Here is a 19,153-nt window from a genome sequence, read left to right on the forward strand (position 1 = left end):
TAAGCGGAAGGATTGAGAGAAAGTAGAGGGACCCTGGGCTGCGGGGGAGGTTGTGGGATGCTTAGGTTATATGATATGCAGGCGGAGATGCCAAGGAACTGAGCCCAGGGACGAGTGGCTGTCCACGTGTGTATCTCCCTCCTTCCTACTCACTCACCTCAATCTGATGCATCCACACGACACCTTTTACTAATGCCTCAGATGTCCCATGCCCTCCAAGAAGTGTTTCCCAATCTTCATTTTGTCTGATTTTTCTGAATTATGTGACCGTGTTCTTGAAATGGTCTCTCCCACCAGGTTCCAAGACAGCGCACTCTCCTTATCCTTCCCCACTTCTCTGGCTCCTGCTTCCCAGTCTGCTTCAGAGGTCCACCTGCCTCTTCCTGCCCGTTGTACATGGGGGTTTCTGAATAGGGTGAAATCCTTAGCCTCATCGTATCTCCCGACGCAATCTCATCCCTGCCTCATGGCTGTGGTCACTACTCCTCATCTTAGAAATTTCTTTTGAGCACTAAGCCCACATATCCAATTTCTACTAGTCATTTCCACCTGGATGTCCCAGAAGTTCCTCAAACTCATTTATTAACTTGAACTCATGCCTGACCTCCAAATCTGGTTCGTTCCTGATGTTCCCACCTCAATGAACTTCACGTCTGGTGAGACAAGTCAGACCCCGAAGAGCCCTCTGTGACACCTCCCTCTTCCTCAACCTCCCACATCCCATCTATTTTCTTCCTAAATAGCTTTGGGACCCACCCACTTCTCCCCATCTCCAGCGGGGATAATCCAGATCCAACCCCCATCACCTGTTGTCTCAACTACCACGAAGCTTCTCAGTGGCTTGTCAGTCTCTCGGGCTCTCCTCCTCCAGCCCATCCCATTCTGCCTCCAACCCCAATACAAATCTAATCATACAACCCTTTACCTCAACCTCGTCAATTGGCTCACACTTTACACCTCTCTTGGAATAAATATGAAAACCTGTTCTGTGGTCCTTGGGATGCAGCTTGGCCTGGGCCCGCATCTGCTCCAGGTATGCTGGTCTTTGCTGTGCAGCCATATGTCCTGGCTGCTTCTCTTCCAACCCTCCTGTGCCCAGCACCCAGCTCCCACCTCCTTAGGAGGACTTCCTGACCACTCTGCACCCGTCAGCCCTCCCCACCGCTCGCCGTCCTGCAACACGGGCCTTCTTTTCATGGCGCTCCTCTTGGCTTGGAATTACACTCATTTGGGTGGTATTTGGTTAAATGTGTCTTCTCACATCAGGCTCCAAGTGCCATGAGAGCAGGAACCACATCTGGTTTTGCTCATCTTGTACCCTTCCCACTTAGCAAAATACCTGGCTGTAGTGAGTGCTAGAAAATTCTTTTTTGGGGGGGTGGGGGTTAATTGGGAACCATAGGATTTAAACAGAAAAGGATACTAGGAATCATCTGCTTTCTGTCATTTTAAAATCGGAGAAACAGAGATCTGGAGAGGTGGGAGATTGGTTGGGGGGTGGTTTCACTTATACACACTCACAGTTGATGGCAGAGTTGGACTGTCAGTCCTGGTCTCTTTCTAGCTCAACCTGAAAACTCTTTGTTTACCATCAATACTCTGGTTGTATTCTCTCCCTCTACTGTTTTTGTTTTTGTTTTTTTTTAATGAAAAATCAAAGCTGTCCTTAAACTGTGCTCTTTTTGGTGCTATCCACTCAAAAATATCGAACCACTGGAGGCAGACAAAATGACACACTCTGGAGGGAGAGGGGAAAACCATTTTCAGGACACACCCCCATCCTCCCCTCAGCAGCCTGTGGCCGTGATGGGGTCCCCTGTGGGAGCCGGGGCGGGGGCACGCTCCTCCTCCTCCCCCAGCTGACCCACCACCAGCCATCGCTGTCATCAGTAAGAGGAAGATGAACCAGGCCAGTGACACATACTAACTCCCGGGGAGGTGGGAACTGGTCACAGAAAGTTGCGAATCCCATTTTCTCGGGCCACAGCAGGCAATCATTTTCTGCACCACCAGACCACGGTCTGATTATTAAAGGGGGTTTGCTATTATTAAAAGGGGGTTGCGCTATTTCTCCAGGGCCTTCATTTTCCAGCAATTCCTTTTGTACGGAATAAGGCACGGGGGCCCTCTGGTGGTAGCTTGTCGAAAAATCCCATGAGAGGGAGAGATTTGCTTAGCCTGCGGGAGAATTCTTTGTATTTCTCTCCCTTGCCTCCCCAAGCCATTCCCAAAATCAGACACTCAGAGGCGATCAGGGCCATTATAATAACCTGTCCAGACAGGAAGGCCCCAGTGGACCAATGCCTTTTGTGGTCAGGCTCCAGGGTGCCAGCCCCTCCTTGCTACACAGCTGTGACTAGTGGTGTGGCCTGCGGGTAAGGGCTGTGAATCTGGTACGCAGTGTGGAGTGGAGGTCCTGACTTGGTGTTCAGAGCGAGCGCTCTCTGGGATGGAAATGCTAAGATCTCTACAGCATTTTACAGTTGACTTGTGCAACATGCTGTTGTCCAAAGGACTACAGGGAGGGGCAGCTCTGTGCCAGCAGGTCTCCTGTGTAGAAAGCTGGGCCCTGGGGGACAGGTGAATGAGAGCAGGTGGTAAAACAGAGGAACAAACCAGGCCTTGGCTATTTGAGGAGATGGACAGGTGTGAGACAGTGAGAACAGGGCTGGAGAGGAGGGAGTGTGTGACACACCCACACTACTTGCAAACGCCCAAACCACTTCTCCAGGTGGGAGAGGTGATGGAACCCAAGTTGCCCGTGGCCGAGGAGGGTGGAGGGCACAGGCAAGAGGATGACAGGCCGAGGAGGGTGGAGGGTCCAGGCAAGACGACGACAGGCTGACAGCAGGCACGGGGGATTCAAGCCCGCGGAGAGGTCGGCCTTCAGCAGAGGAAGCAGCACCCAGTTTCTCCGACTGTTTCTCTGAAGGCTGGCTATATCGCCACCTGCTCTGCACTAGAAGTTTCTTGGCCTGCTCCTATTTGAATAGCTCTGTAGTCTTCCATGTTCGGTTTTGTGTGGAGTTTTTTCTGCACGTAACAGCCTTCCAAAGGCAAAAAACCCCCAAAAGTTTGCACTATTTGAAAACGTTAGGAAATAGATGCTTGAGAAAGTTCAAGATCACAAAGAGATTGAGACTGTTTAATAGCAATTTTTTTTTTTTTGGATGGAAATCCAGTCATCTCTGCCTGTACTCTTACAATACACCGTTACTTAAACATTCACACTCCACTGGGAACATGACTTCTTACAAAAGAGAGAGGGACTTTTAAAACCACATTTAATTTTTAATACAAAATCTGTTGCACTATTACAGAAGTGACCCCTTCATGCACAGATAACTTTAGCGTCTACCGTTATGGAAGAACAAAAACTATTGTTTCCCCAAACCCCCCTCCCCCAAACATCGGCAAACTTAGAGTCACTTTTATCTTTGTGCTGTCAAGGCAAACCTGTTTTGTCTTTCTGTATTTCCATTAGAACGGTTGGTCTGTGAGAAGGGAATATGGAGCGGTGGAAATGGCGAGGCCAATCTTTACCTGGGAGGACTTCACACTGTGCTTTACCGACATGTAGCCAAGATGCCTACTGAGCCCCATGGGCAAAGCTCTGAAGATTTCATCTAGAAACCTGCTGTCGATATGTAGAAGAGCTCACTATTTCAGTTTCACAGCAAAAAAAAGGGAAAATAAAAACCCAAAAGGTATTTAAGTAAATGCTTTCCAATCCCATGCACTGTACGACTTCAGCTGACTCCTTATACAGCACATGTCAACATTGGTTGCATGTTTATTGGTATCGACCACCTCTAAGCATATAGCATCTACACTTTCAGTGTATTTACAAATTCAACAAAATATCTACATATAAAAAGCTTTACTTAAAATTAAACTTGATGCAAGTTATGAGAAACCAATTTATTGGCAAATGAAACTGAGCATTCCTTCAACCATAGGTTGTTAGAGGATTTCATATTTGGAGGTAAGCCATTTATAGAGATCGTTGCTGAATACGGAAGATATGTATTTTTATTTTTGAAACTGCAGGTGTGATCCCTTTGACTGTTGGCCTTGTTAGCACTCGTCAGATTTCTGATTTTCGGAAATGTGTCCCTAGCTATCTGCATACACACTGTGTAACGCAGCAGAGAGTTTCAAAAGCTGCCACCTAGCAAAAAGGCCTGGAGAAAAGCATTCCTGTCAGCATGCTGTTGTATGCTTCCGGTTTGGGAACTACTGCTTTTTAGTTTTTTTTTTTCCAAAAATTCCCTACCAAATCAACAGCCTTCTGACCTGATTGGCTTGTTTTAATGGAAACCACAAAAGACCACAAATCCAGCATGCGCTCCAGGTGGCGCTAAGGCTTTTTCTTTTTATAGGGGCAATGCTCCTTACAATAAACTGTCTGATTAATTTTATTTTCATGCTTTCTTTCTTTCAGCATTGGCCATTTCTGTGATCTCTGCTTTTTAAGAGTTACTTTTGGACAATGACAGTAAGCTAGGATTCCGAGTCGACCGTGCCGACGGATACGGAAGGCAGCGTGTTATGGAATGCTTATTGTCTGAAGGCACTGCATGTGTCTTGCCCTGTGCTTTCTGGAATAATATCTGAAACTGAAGTGGAGTGATTGGTTTTCGATTCTTTCGGTCTGGCATACGTGCCCAAATGCATTGCAACACACACTGTTTATGCCTAAAAACAACTGAACATAGAGATGATGTAAGAAGTAGAACACTGTACTGCGGTAATACCCGGAGGATTAAGAAGGCTACGGAGTAACAGGGGCAGAGGCCGGTCACAGAGTCTCAGTAAGCATCAGCAAATGCGACGGTCATCGTGAACTCATATAGCAAGGATATCCTGTACATACTGTTGCTAACAGTCTCCCAAAAAGACTAATGACAGCTAGACATAGTCACCAATTTCACAACAATGTCCACAAAGACATTGGAGTTCTAGAGAATACTACGGTAACACTCTTGACAATGGAAACGGAATTCGCATTTCAGGGGTTCAGCTGAGGACAGTATAAACAAAGTTATCAAACCAGGTTTTTAATAAGGTACACAGGTATTCCTTTACGTGTGTAGCATTTTTCATGCATCACATTGAACTGTATCCTGAAGAGCAAATAAGGTGATCAGCAATTTTTTTTTATCAGTTCTGAACAAGAATACCTATTTTGGATGAAAAAGGATGTACTTTGCACTGCAGTTCACATTAACAAATCATTGGACCGAGTCACGTCCTTGTTTGAAACTGCTCTCATAATATTAACATACAGCAGAACCCATACTTTCTGTCTCTGTGTGCCTAGTATGAGAAGGCAGACAAACAAGTGCTGAAGATGAAAGTTCTAGAGAGATGGGATATCGGCCAAGAGCTTACAGATCAAACAAAGGAATTCATGGCATTGACAGGAGAAGGTGCCTCCGAGCTTTCGTTTCCTTCAGCTGGTTCTTTCTCTTTCTTACCACTGTATTGTCCAATAAAGGAGCCGTCTTCATTGAACTGGCCATTCACCCCCTCTCCATAGTCAACTAGGCTGTCATCACTATCTTCCTTCTTCACTGTCCTGTCTGAAGGTGTTCGACTGCCTTTTTTCAAAGGCTTGTGGTCTTCTGCATCACTGGAAGAGAGAGAAAACGTTTTGGTCGTGATCGGCATTTAGGGGAAATGTTTTTTGTTCTTAACGATCATGCATGCAGGTTACGATAAAGCATGTGGGGAGCCTTGCTAGCCAAATCTAATCGTCAGGTGGACTCCAAAGACTAGGATGTGGTTGGGATGAAAGTCAGGTGCAGGAATGGTTTGATCATGAAGTCTTCAGGAGGTGGATGGCTTCTCACTGCACATGTCAGTATCAATGACAGATTCTCACTTCCAATTTGGAAGCAATTCAAAAATAGTCACAGGCACTAAAAAAGGAAGAACTGCGGAAAGTGGGAAATCATCTCTACTTTGAATTCAAAAGAGGGGAAAAGCTTATGGCAAGTAGAGAAATTAGTATGTTAAACTGTGTGAGATCTTGGATTCCCTGGATATGAATGGAGAATGATTTTGGTTAAGTGTGAAATATGAGAGGTTTTCTTTTCTGAGCAAGAGGAAGCAAAAATCCTGCTTTTCAAATAATTTTGTTACGGAGTGCAGGCCAGACTTGTAAACTTTAACCTTACCTTTCAAGAGACCTAGAAATTCCATTAAAAGGATGCAGAAGAAACATATGAAAACAGCCTAAGAAGAAAAGCAAAATCCTTATACTGATAGTAAACAGTATGTTGGTTTTTTTTCTGTCAAAATTTTAGTTAATGGGTAAGGACTGATTAATTTGGAAAGAGACACAACTGAACTTCAAAGCACTGCATTTGTACTATGAGTGGCATGTCTATATATTCTAAAGAGCGTGAGTGATTCAAAAAATGTCAGAACAAATTTTATCTCTGTGCTCTCTTCTCCCAGTGTGGGATGTAGCCTCTCTGTGTGTCAGATGGGAATCTGGGGAGCGTAATTTTCAAAACATTATAGAACTCAGCTTTTCCCCCCTTATTTCTCCATGAAATCCTGAAGCACGCCATCAGGGCGTAGGAGAGTATGTGTTAGAACATCTGCCTACACTGTGGTTGTGTCACTAGGATGCACGGTTGACCGACTCTTTCAAAGGTAATATTTGGTTTAAAAAAATAAAGAAAAAAAGGCATTCTATTTCCTTTCAAAGGACAAAAATGCAAGGCAGAACAGGACTATAAGCAGTGTTAGTGAAAAGTGGAAAGGCTTAATGTCAAAAAAAAGCTTGTATCAGCTGCCATATTTCTCCTGGCAGTTTGTGCCGGGCTTCTCCTGCTCCCTCTGTCTCTGACAGTGATTTTTTTCGAGACAAGGTACAAACGTGTCAAGATTCACAAATAGCCTGGCTCTTTGGCCAATAATTCCTACTAGGGTTTTCAATTTTTCTCCAGGAAGAAAATCTCCAGACTGCAAAATAATACTTGCTTGACAGGACACGGGTATCTGCTTTTGGAAATTACCAGCTGCAACAAGACCCAAGTTCTCGGTCACAGGCCGAATACACAATATGATCAGCACTGCTAATCAACAACTGGGGAGGGATCACAGGACCCTGGAGCCACCTATGTTTGGGGCCCTTCAGGGGATGGGGCATCTAATCTCCAACCTGCTGGGAGGATAAAGAGCACATCTTTAATCATTAACCTCTAGGCTTTGCTTGAATACTTCCTGTGAAACATTGCTCATGACTTGGTGGGGCCCTTAATTCCACTGAAGTGTTCAATAATGAGCACATTTTCATCACCTGGATTCCACTTACTAATTTTATTTTATAGGACTAGTGTTCCAAGGAATACACTCCAGGAAAGTCTAGTCTGTGGCAATTCTTTGATCCCACCATCCATCCATCCATCCATCCATCCATCCATTCAACCATTCATATACCTAATAAATGTTTATTGAGTGCCTACACTGATAACATTCTAGTCGTTGTGGATATAGCAACAAGCAAAACAGACCGAAACCCCAAATTCATTAAGCTTACTTCTAATAGGGGGAAAATACAGAAAACAACCAACCAACATATTAAAACAATAGTTACACAGTGTGTCAGAAGGTGATAAATGCCCAGGAAAACATGGAAAACATGGAACTTGGTAAAGAGGGTGGAAGGTGTCAGGGGAGGGTGTAGAGGTTGACGCTGATACAGGGTATCCAGGGAAGGCCTAATTTGAAAGGACATCTGAGCAAAGACCTAAAAGAGTTGACTTAGCCAAGTGGATAGCTGGAGGGAGAGCCATTCTGCTGGCGAAGCAAAGCAGTGCAAATGCCCCGTGGTGGTGGCAAGCCTGGTGGGTTCTAGAAATGAGGAGGAGCTTGTGTGGCTGGAACTGAAGGAGAGAGAGAAGAGTTAAAGTAGAAGGTGGCAGGGCTAGATCAGGGCCCCATAGGAGACACTGTAGGGCTTCTGTCTTTAGCCCTGTGTGAGGTAGAAAGCCAGTGGAAGGTTTTCAACAGATGCCTGACAGGAACAGACTTACATTTTGAAAGGATTATTGTCATCATGGTTGAGAACAGTCTAGCCTAGAGGGCAGGATTTGGTAACCTACAGCAAAACTGGGCCATGCTCATTCCCTATGCAGTGTCTGTGGCTGCTACTGCACTACAACAGCAGGACAGCATAATTGCAGTGGAGATTGTATGGCCTGCAAAGTCTAAAATAGTTACTAGTAGAGTCTTTATAGACAAAGTTTGCTGACCCTTGTTCTGGGGGAGGGAAGGGAGTCAGTGGGTCTAGTGCAGAAACACAGGACTCAGATAACTCTGACCCCTGGACAAGTGTGAAATGTTGGGGTGACACGAAGTGGTTACATTATGAACATTTTGAAAGTAGCCCTAGAAGACTTTTCTGATGGATTGGCCACGGAATAATAGAGAAGACGACAACCCCAAGCTTTTGGTTTGAGCAACAGAAAGGATAGAATTACCCTTACTGTGGAGGGCAGCGTGTTTGAGGTAGAAGATCAGCAGTCCAGATTTGGACATGCTAAATTTGGTATGTCAGAGGAACCCCTCCTTTAACCCTTTTACGAATCTAGTATAACACTGATACCTAAAACCAACAGGGATCCTTTGAGAAAGTGTGATTACAGGAGAACCTCATTCATGAACCTAGATGCAAAAATCCCAAGGACATCACAAGCAAAGGGAATTTAGCAACTGACAAAAAGGATACCATACCATATCATGACCACTGAGTTTATTCCAGGGAATGCAAGTTTGTTTCAGCATTCAAACATTAGTTCATATTTTTCACTTTAGCAGAAGAAAAAATGTTATGATTATTTTAGTTGATTTAGAAAAAGATATATGGTAAAATTCAACAACCATTTATAACAAAATCTTTAATATTCTAGGGATATGAAACATCTTGACTGACCTGGTTAAGGGTATTCATAAGAAACTTCCCGTAAACATCATCTCTGATGGTGAATGTTGACAGATTTCTGTTTCACATCAGAAATCACAGTAGGGATGCCTACTATCATCACTTTAAACCAAAACTGCATTGAACATACTAAGCCATGTGCAAAAAGAAATAGAAAGCAGATGTCTTTATTCATAACTGATATGGTTACACATTTATAAAGTATCCAAAAGAATCAATAGGCAAACATTAGAATAAGAAGAGAGTTGGGTAATGTTGCTTAATACTATATTAACACAAAAGTCCATTTTATTCCTGTACTTGCAAATAATTGGAAAATGAAACTTAAAAAATGATTCCAATTATATCATATAAATTTGAAGTATATAAGAACAAAAAACCATAAAAATATTTTAAGTTCTCTATGAAGAAAATGAAAGTTCTATTTGGTTATTAAAGAAGAGCTAAATAAATGGAGAAACACACCATAACTGTGGATGGGCAGACTCAAATATCATAAGTATGTTAATCTTCTTCATATTGGTCTTTAGATTCAATTTATTTCCAATAAAAACCCAGCAGGTTTTGACATGGATCTTGGCAAACTGATTCTCAGCCACATAATCCTAGAAAGGACTAGGAATATCTAAAAGATTCTTGAAGAAGAATAACAAAATTGGTGAATTTGACTTATCAGATATCAAGACTTATTAAAAGCCACAGTATTAAGATAGTGTAGTTTTGGTGCAAAAGTAGACAAATCAAATGAAGGGCTCTGAAATATTTGGTAGATCTTATTCCTACATCAAATTTTTTATGCCATCACAGCTGGGATTATTCTTAAAGTCCTATTTTCCAACTCCTTGTTGGTACATATCATTGACTTTGTGTTAATTTTGTGTCAAGCAACATCACTAAATTTTTATGAATTCTAATATTTTCCTGATTCATTTAGATTTTTACACACACAATCCGCTCAGTTATGAATGATGACCAGCCAACAAGGGGCTTCCTAGAAGCATCTATTTCAGCTTTTTTTTTTTTTTAAGTAGTCTCCATGCCTAGCATGAAGCCCAGTGTGGGGCCTGAACTCACCACTCTGAGATCAAGACGTAAGCTGAGACCTAAGCAACCAAGAGTTGGATGCTTAACCTATTGAGGCACCCATGCACCCAACATCCATTCCAGCTTAATGGTCAGAGTGGATGAGAGAGAATCTATGGCAATGTAGGCTGTGCTTGAAAGAAGAGAGGGAAGGAAGAGGGGTGTTCTATCCACACCTAGAGTCATTCCAGGAAAATCTGTTCAAATGTAGCTCAAGATCTTTCTAAGACTGATTTTTTTTTTTAAAAAAGGATGCAATGTGATGTCATACTCCAGTTAGTATCTGGTCAAATGGGGGAAAAAAATCATACAAGGCACTGGCACAGTGTCTGGCACATGATTTGTGCCCAACATATAGAAGCTCTTATCTATCTACCATCACACCTCTTCTCTCCACTCCAAGCCCCCACCTCAGAGAGATACTTTTTCTCAGAAATACCCCATGTAACATGCATACTTAGACATTTCCTGAGGTGATGGCTGGTTCCGAGTCTGTGTTGAAGTCCTCTTTAATGCACTTGCCTTTTTTCAACTCAAAAATGAATTTTATCATGAAATAGTAAACCATCTTGACATTGTGCCAAGGGAAGTTGCTTTGTCAAGTTTAAGTGTGAAAGAGTAGTTTCCCAAATGAGAAGAATTTAGAAGATACAGAGGATGACTTAAAAGTCATATGCTTATTTTGCTACATAGTATTCAAAGCTTAAACATATCCAGCTGCATTTTATGAGAACTGTTAAGGACAAAGGTTAAACGAATTTCAAAATAAGTCATAAAATAGTACATGTAGCTCCAAAATACGTCTTTGTTACTCATACCCATGAGTGAAGATGGTTTTGCAGTGTAAAGAAATGTTCACATCACAGTCCCAAAACTCAGTGCCTGCACCGCGCCTTCTGGGAAGACTTCCGACATCACCCTTCTTCCAGAACACCCAGTTGGCTTTGGCTTCCTGCCCCTGCTCCCTTGGCATCTCAGTTATATCTCTTTCATAGCACTTTTCACACCATGCTGATTGTTCTTTTACTTCCCTGTGTCCCTCACTAGACTATAAACTCGTGAGAAAACATTCTATCGTTTATAATATGCTCACAGTCTGGCATACAGTAGGCACTCAATAAATACTGGTTGAATGAATGAATTCATTGTAAAATAACAATGGAAGAGATGGTGGGCCTTTTTAGAAATTTTTCAGAATTCTAACTTCAGAACATTTTCATTCTGAATGAATTTCATGATGTCACACAAGGCATTGGAGCATGTTTTCCGCCCCCCCCCCCCCGCCCCTTCTCTTACCCTCAGAATAAATTTTAAGGAGTTCACCGTTTTTTTCAGTAGCACTTCATTCTGGTGGGACCCATTGAATGTCGACTGACTAAAATTCAGCAACAACAGATACATCTATGATCCTTTGGCCTAACACTATTGTGATCACCATCCTACCACTGCCAAACCATGCTGCAGTTTGTTTGACCTTCATGACCCCAACACTCTCTCTAAATGTCCATCATTATACTGTTCACACACACTGTTCACATAAAAATAGTTTATGTTTGTGAGCAGAATAAATCTAAGGTAGATAGCAAATATGACACATCTTCACATCCTTCAAGCCTTATGAGCATGCCTGCAACAGGACCATGCTCACTTGAATGACAAGATTCCCGTGCCGATAGCCTCCCTGTATACTATAAGTTCAAGTATCATGGTCACAGGCTTTAGGACCTCGGTTCATTCTGGTTTTTTAAGGAATGGATCTAAATAATAAAAAAAAAAATACTTACACGGTTGGTTGCATTGTTTCTCTGATTTTTCTATATGCTAGTAAGGATGCAGATCCTACTGTCTGTATAATTAAAGAAACAAACAAACAAAGCTGCAGGCTTCCACCAGAGGGTAACTGCTTGGGGGTGGGGGTTGGAGTGAGGGCACAAGGTTACAGCTTATGGAAAAAAAAAATCAAATTTGGCCACTGAAGTTCCATCCCTCTTTGCACTATGAATATCCTCTGGCTCAGGGCCAACCACGTAGAAACTGTTTCATCCTCAAGCTGGAGAATGAGCAAAATCATAAACAGAATTAATTCACACTTAGCGACAGCCCTAATTTTGTCTATGGTATGTGGTCCGGATATTGATTTATTTTCAGAATGAAAAAGAGTAAGCATCAATAAATAATACAGAGCTCAAAACTTCCAAAAGGTGCAAAGCAGAGAAGGGACCCTGGTGATTTAGGAAGGAGAATGACATTTAGATGTAATATCTGAAAAAAAAAAAAATCTGTTGGAGCCAACAGTAGGAACTGTTCTCATTCATTGGAACATGTAAGAAACTAAAAGTCTTTTTTTTTTTTTCTTTTTAAGTACAAAACAATCCACAGATTGGTAGATCCACTACCTCAGAAAAAAATCTGAGGTAGTGTCAGTGAGTCACAGGACAAAGCCATATTTGTAGCAAAGGGTGGTTGGATATTTGGGAAAATGATTTCATTTGTGGGATTGATTGTCTTTATGGACTTTTAGTTTTGGTAAAAAAAAATTACTGGGTTGTGTTTTAAGTTTTAGACACCCATCAGAACCTTCCCTCGGCACCTCCCACATAAATGTGATTGCATGTGTGACAAATACTTTTGTCTTCACACATGAACTAATGGATCTGTACTCGTTAGGCCCAAAGAAAAGTCTTTCTCTTCTGAGAAACTCAAGGCATGAGTTAAAGACAGCCATGTGAAAATGCTTCACAAACATGTCACATATGAACGAACACCAGGACAAACAAATATGGCCAAATAAAGGTCAACACAGTGATAATGAGGCCAGTCACCAAATACTTGCCATGTACTGCTCTGGAACCCAAAATCATATTAAAGGTTGTTAGTAGACATCTCATGGAGGAGGTTAGAAATCATACAAACAAGAAACCTTCAGTGATCATCTGATATTTGAACAATGGTATCGTTTTACAAATGAAAAATATTGAGACCCAGACAAATTGCCATATCTAAAAGGAATCAAGGGTACGTATGGCTGGGTTGACAGTAAAATGAAGAGTTTCTTGATTCTGAGCTAGTTCCCATTCAACCTTGATTTCAATCCCACTTCAATGGAGTGGGGCAGCATGGTTGCCCCGAGAAAGTCACATTACATCAGACCCTGGATTCACAGCACTGTAGAAGCAAGCTGACAGTTGAGACCCATGAGGCGAGCAGTACATTGCCAGATTCACTTCAGCATGATAATGTACAACAGGAACCCATGGCCACGTGTGGAACGCAGGAGGTGCCATGCTTTATATCCAACTCATGCAAATACAGAGGTGTTTCAGGCTACGTAGAAGATGTAGCTTCATCACAATAAAGAAGGGAGTAGTGTGCCTATCTCCTGTAGCATTCTAGCCACAAGAACTCTAAGAAGAGGTTACTTACAAAGTATCACCTCACCTGCTTTACAAGAAAAATATGTAGAAGACTGCAACTCACCCAAGTGTCAGATGTGGCTTCCCTAGGCTACAGCCATCTGCAGGCTGACCTACCATGTAACTGTGGAGAGCATGGGGGTGGCCCAGGAAGCTTCCACAGACTTTGAGTCTCAGAGTCAACATGTGACGTCAAGACAACCCTCACTAGACTTCTTTCTGTATCATGAGGTACAGAAATTCTGAGAAGTTTTACAAATCCTTGATCATCTGATCATCTTTGTTGCAGAGAAGATCAGAGTATGTGAAGGCAGAGGTGCTGGGGCATGAAGCACTCACAGGAAGATACAAACACTTGTATCTGCAGAGAAACTGGTAGTGGAACCAAATGTATCCAAAATACATGGTTTTTGCTCAATCGGCTATCATATTTCTTATCCTTGGCCTTCTTTAGCTCATGATATTGACATGGAAATACCAAAATGAGCTCTAGAGATGGGTAAAAATCAGCATAAATATCTATAAATGTCATCTGGTAATCCTAATAGGGAACTATTTTATTTCACCTAAAAGTCTTTCTTCTGCCAAAAAAGGCTCAATCTGGGCTCAGGACATATTTAAAAGACCATATTTTTATAATCAAGAGGCTTATAGAAAGAAAAAAACAAGGTATAAAGGCATTTTATAGATAGAAATAATCCTCTGGAACACCCAAATCCCAACTTTTTAAAGGAATAAATATAGAGCTTGTTTCTGATTTCAAACATATCCAAAATAATCACCTATCTCTATTTAAAAAGATATATAAATCCTAGGCAAGAATATCTTTATTTAAAAAGTCTGTCTCACTCTATCTCCCCCTCTCTCTTTTCATTACTTAGCATGTAGGTTATGTTAAACTTTATCCTTAATGAGGGAGTCAATCCAAACTTCTGTGAGTTGATACACTGCCTGGAAGGCTATGATATTCTTAATAATTTATAGCTTCTAAAAGAACCTCGTCATCCTTTCATGACTAATGGACAGGCTATAGGTATTTACTTTGGAAAAACAAGCATCAAATACAGGATTAAAAAGAATAATATCAGTTTTATAAACACACTTCTTAGGAAATAACAGGTGTAGTTTCCTTTATAATACAGGTTTTGCAGGGTCACTATTGTCGTTCTAAGTTTATTATAACATATTAGCTTTTCCTAGGTTGAGCGATACAGCAATGCCCCTGGAAAACTATGGTAGAGTGGAAGACACTTTGTCTCCAAGCCTATGACTGGAATGGAAATTAATTTTCTAATGAAAAATGAGAATATTTTCATTGTGGGGGATGTGTAACCATTTAGACATGGAAGTGTCCCTAAACTAATATTTGAGGAAAATATGAAATGCCACAGAGTTTGTTCCCGGCCTCGTCCTGCGGGCGGGAGTCTGTATGAGTGCAATGTGTGTGTGTAGGGTGAGGAAGGTGAGGAGAGGATGAGAAGCAGAGGCTCACCTGTATTCTCCAAAAGTGCCATCGTCTTCTTTCATAGGCTGGATTTCAGGATCAGCATGAGCATCTTCCTTTTCTTTGACTAAAAAATTTCAAGGTGATAATATTACCTAATGATTCTATGTTTCCTTATTCAAAGTTGTAAAGAGCACACTCTGAGATGTACAGCAGTGGAAAATGATTCTATACAACAACAGATGGATTACGTGCCCATTTATATGCTTCGCTGTTTTAGTCTCTTTGAGACAACCTAAGACAATGAACATTTGTTAACATATAAAGTTGACTTCCTATGGGCATCTGACTGGTGAAAGAGTAAGTTGATTTTTAAAAAATATTTTATGTATTTATTCATGAGAGACACCCAGGGAGAGGCAGAAACCTAGGCAGAGGGAGAAGCAGGCTCCCTGCAGGGAGCCCAATGCAGGACTCAATCCCAGGACCCCGGGGTCACGACCTGAGCCAAAGGAGATGCTCAACCACTGAGCCACCAAGATGCTCCTGAAGGAGCAAGTTTTAAATTTCTAAGATCGCGCTCCTCTTTGACCCGTCTATTTATTTAACTCTATTCAAGGTTACAAATGGTTTTAGTAAATCTCTTCTTTCTCGGATTGTTTTTCTTGTCACTGAAGGGGAAATGGCAGGTAAAAAAAATAGAAATTCACCAGGTCCACTAACCCGAACAAAACATTAACCATAGAGGAAAAGCGATGTTATACATCATTATATCAAGATTCAGTTCACACAATAGCTCCTCCAGAAGATGTCCTGAACCGTCCTCCTCTGCCTGTTGGTTTTAGATGCCACTGTAGCACCCATGACTTATGTAGAGCTTAAGGAAGCACAGTCACTAATGTCTTCAGAGAACAGATTAATTTACTCCCCGAAATACCTTCCTATCCTTCACAATGTTTAGGCTCCCATTATGTAAAAAAAAAAAAAAAAAAAAAAAAAAAAAAGGATCAAAAACCTTTTAGACAGAAAGTCCAAATTTATGGCTCTGGGAAAATACACTTATTGCAATCTATATGATTATTCTCATTCTTTCTTCTTTTATTTTATTTTTTTTTTAGTATTTTATTTATTTATTTGAGAGAGAGCGAGAGCACTAGAGACAGAGCAAGCATGAGTGGGGGGCAGAGGGAGAGGGAGAAGTAGGTTCCTCATTTGGGGCTTGATCCCAGGATCCCAGATCATGACCTGAGCTGAAGGCAGATGCTTAATTGACTGAGCCACCCAGGTGCCCCTCATTATTTCTGTATAGTTGAGGATAATTATGCAGCATTATAGGGCAATTTTAATCTTTCTTTCTTACCTGGGTATTTACCACCCTTGTTTCTTCTGATGAAGCAAACAATCAGCAAAATTAGGATAAGGAGAGCGACAGCACACATGAGACCAATGAACCAGCCCTGAGTCGCAATATCCACCTGCCGGCTTGCCATTGCTGGAAAACAAATCAGTGGTGTCAAGGGGGCACAGGTTAAGGGGGAGATGAGTACTTTTGTAGTCTCTTATAGTAAAAAACTACCATAGTATATGAGTTTTTAAACGTTTTACATGTGGCCCCAAATTGCAATCTGTCAGCTATCAATCAGGAGTTATATAAAAATTTTGAAAAATCATTAATTAAAAAAATTCAAATAACGAAATCTGAATGCTAATGCCTATCAAATGCTAACAAATCCTGCTAAGCACTGTTCACAGTTATTTTAACTATATATTCTCAGTAGAAACATAGTCCCCAGTTTTTAAAAATACTGTCCACAGATAAACTGTACATTAAGTACTATGATAAGAAGGTAAGACCAAATTTTAAACAGAACAGAATGTATACATCTAACGTAGTATTTTTCCTTCAAAGCAACCACTTTTGGAGGCTAACATGTTATTGCAATGATGTTGCCATTTTTCAAAAAGTTTTGGAAATCTTCTTTTAAAAAAGACTTTCCAGACAAGAAACCTGTCCACAGAAGATAGCCAGCCTTGTTAGTTTATATAACATCTCAATTTGCACCTAAAACATTACTTATATATGTTGTTCATCTCATTTATAAGAGTTAGTTCTAAAAATTTTTTGGAAATTTCTGAAAAATCCAATTTACCCTCAAAGGATCAATATTCAATATTCAATATTGCTTTGGATCCATTTAAGAAACTTCAAAAGCTATCTTGATCAGTGGAATCATTATTGGAATAAATGGCCAGCTTAAAGAGAAAATACTCATTCATATGTATACATATTCTTTGTCTTTATCTATTCTGTTTGAGTCAATAAACGTGAAGCCCCTATTCAACTAGTCACAGTATGCAAATCTCCTAAGAAAAACACAGAATAATTAGCATTTCTGGTATTATTCAAAAGTGTCAATCAAACGGGACAAAGTGCAGCATCAATGGCTATTCAGACATGCCCATGAGGATTTGTTTAAATAGATTAGTATGAAACTTTTTTTTAAAAAAAGCCTTTATTTTTTTTCTTTCGACCGTAATCAAAGTAAAAAGTTTTCTTACTTTAATTCATAAGCATGCCTAGATCATGCTTTTAATTTGATTTTCTTCTGAATGCATTTAACATGGTTGGGTTGGGTATATGTGATCTCTGGATGCAGAACCAAACATGGCTACATAGATCCCAGGTTCTGCTCTACGCTGCCAAAAGAGCATCTCGTTGCCTTATTTTCTCCACACAAAGCAGAGGGAGAAAAATGAAATGCTTAAGATCAAGTAGGAAGAAGGATAGGAAGAACATGTGTATGTGTGCTTAAGAAATAAAATGAGAAGTAGAAATACATCATCTGGAATATAAACCACATGCCAGTAGCCTTTCTCAATTGTCACTGGTGCCTCATTGGTTCAAGGGGTTTCGAGTTGTATCAGAATCTAGATACAACCGAGGCAGGAGTGTAGAGAGTGCTCTCCTGCATACATATACCATAACCATGATGACGATGGTGATGAAGACAGGGGTAATGAGAGCTAACATCCTGAAACTCCTACTATGTGCCAGCTACGGTGCTGAGGGCAACTTCTGATTTAATCTTCACAACAATGCTTTGGGGTGGGCAGGAGGAACGAACCTGTGTCTGGGGAACTGAAAGAACTTGCCCAACAGCTGGAGTTTGATGGAGTCTGTCCAACTCCAGAGATACTAGCCATAATGCTCTACTGTGCTAATGTATTCCAGAAAACATGTCCAGACATCAAATCTGCGGAAGTCTTTATGAAAAATAAAAAGCTATAAGTACTTCTACATTCCGAGACGGGCAACAAGATTTTAAAAGTCCAGCATTCCATACTCCTTGGCAATACATTTTTTTTTTCAAATTTGCACATGATCTTTGATTGTGTGCTTTTTCACCAAAACTGAGCCCCAAACCAACTGGTGTAAGTCTATTGAGCATTTGATTGAAGTTAAGCAGTCCTTACTTTTAGTATGCTTAATCATTGATAGCCTTGTTGTAAAAGTTTCTGCATTTACATTTTCCACCCAACTAAAAGCAACCAATAAAGGCAAAACGCACTAAGATACTCAAGTGCTAGCACACACACTGACTTATAAAGATGGTGATTGCCAAAGCTGAACTGCCTGCTGGCAGCTTGCTATGTGCAACTATGCAAGAAGTGGAAATTTTTCTTTGACAGTCGATAAAGGAGCGTCCAAACTGATTTTGAATTTCTACCTCCAGTCTAAAGAAAAAGAGCATAAAATATTTCCCCAACCCACTAAAGATGAGGCAACTTAGTATGTTAAGAGGTGCTTGTTTGTGCACACACTAGTGCACTAGAAGTTGGTATAAAACAAAAATTATGGAAGTGAAAAATAACTTCTATCAACTTCTCATCCATAGAAGAAGGGATCTAAAGCCCAGAATGACTATGAGAGGCTTCAACTCTCTAGGACGCTCTAAAATCATCTTAACCGCAGATGCACACACAAAACCCAAGTCATGGCCACCATTGTTCATCACACACACACACACACACACACACACACACACACACACACACCTGTGGGGCTTTTCTTCTCAAACGGAGGTATCAGTGGGCAGGTACTCGTAGGATTGAGTAGGAGAGTTAAAGAGGATTTTCACTTTATTTAAACCTTTACAATAAAATTCTGATCCTGTATTTCTTGAGTAATCCATAAAGCAATAAATTAAACAAATAGACAATATAAAGAATATGAAAAAAGAAGAAAAAAGCCAG

The 19,153-nt window shown here is 40.9% G+C and overlaps 1 protein-coding gene across 20 annotated transcripts in view; it reads right to left on the reverse strand.

The window, feature by feature from the left end:
- Positions 1–3,117: 3,117 nt before the first annotated feature.
- Positions 3,118–19,153, reverse strand: part of NRCAM (neuronal cell adhesion molecule) — a 275,104-nt gene continuing 259,068 nt past the window's right edge. For all 20 annotated transcript variants that reach the window (XM_072791582.1, XM_072791600.1, XM_072791598.1 and 17 more), the window contains 3 exons: positions 16,260–16,391; positions 14,948–15,026; positions 3,118–5,635 (listed from right to left, as the gene is read on the reverse strand). In XM_072791582.1, coding sequence (XP_072647683.1) covers positions 5,398–5,635; positions 14,948–15,026; positions 16,260–16,391 — 449 coding nt within the window. In that variant the 3' untranslated portion in view covers positions 3,118–5,397. The remainder of the gene's footprint in view (positions 5,636–14,947; positions 15,027–16,259; positions 16,392–19,153) is intronic.

The sequence above is a fragment of the Canis lupus genome, chromosome 21 (assembly GCF_048164855.1).
Source record: "Canis lupus baileyi chromosome 21, mCanLup2.hap1, whole genome shotgun sequence".
Classification (NCBI taxonomy): domain Eukaryota; kingdom Metazoa; phylum Chordata; class Mammalia; order Carnivora; family Canidae; genus Canis; species Canis lupus.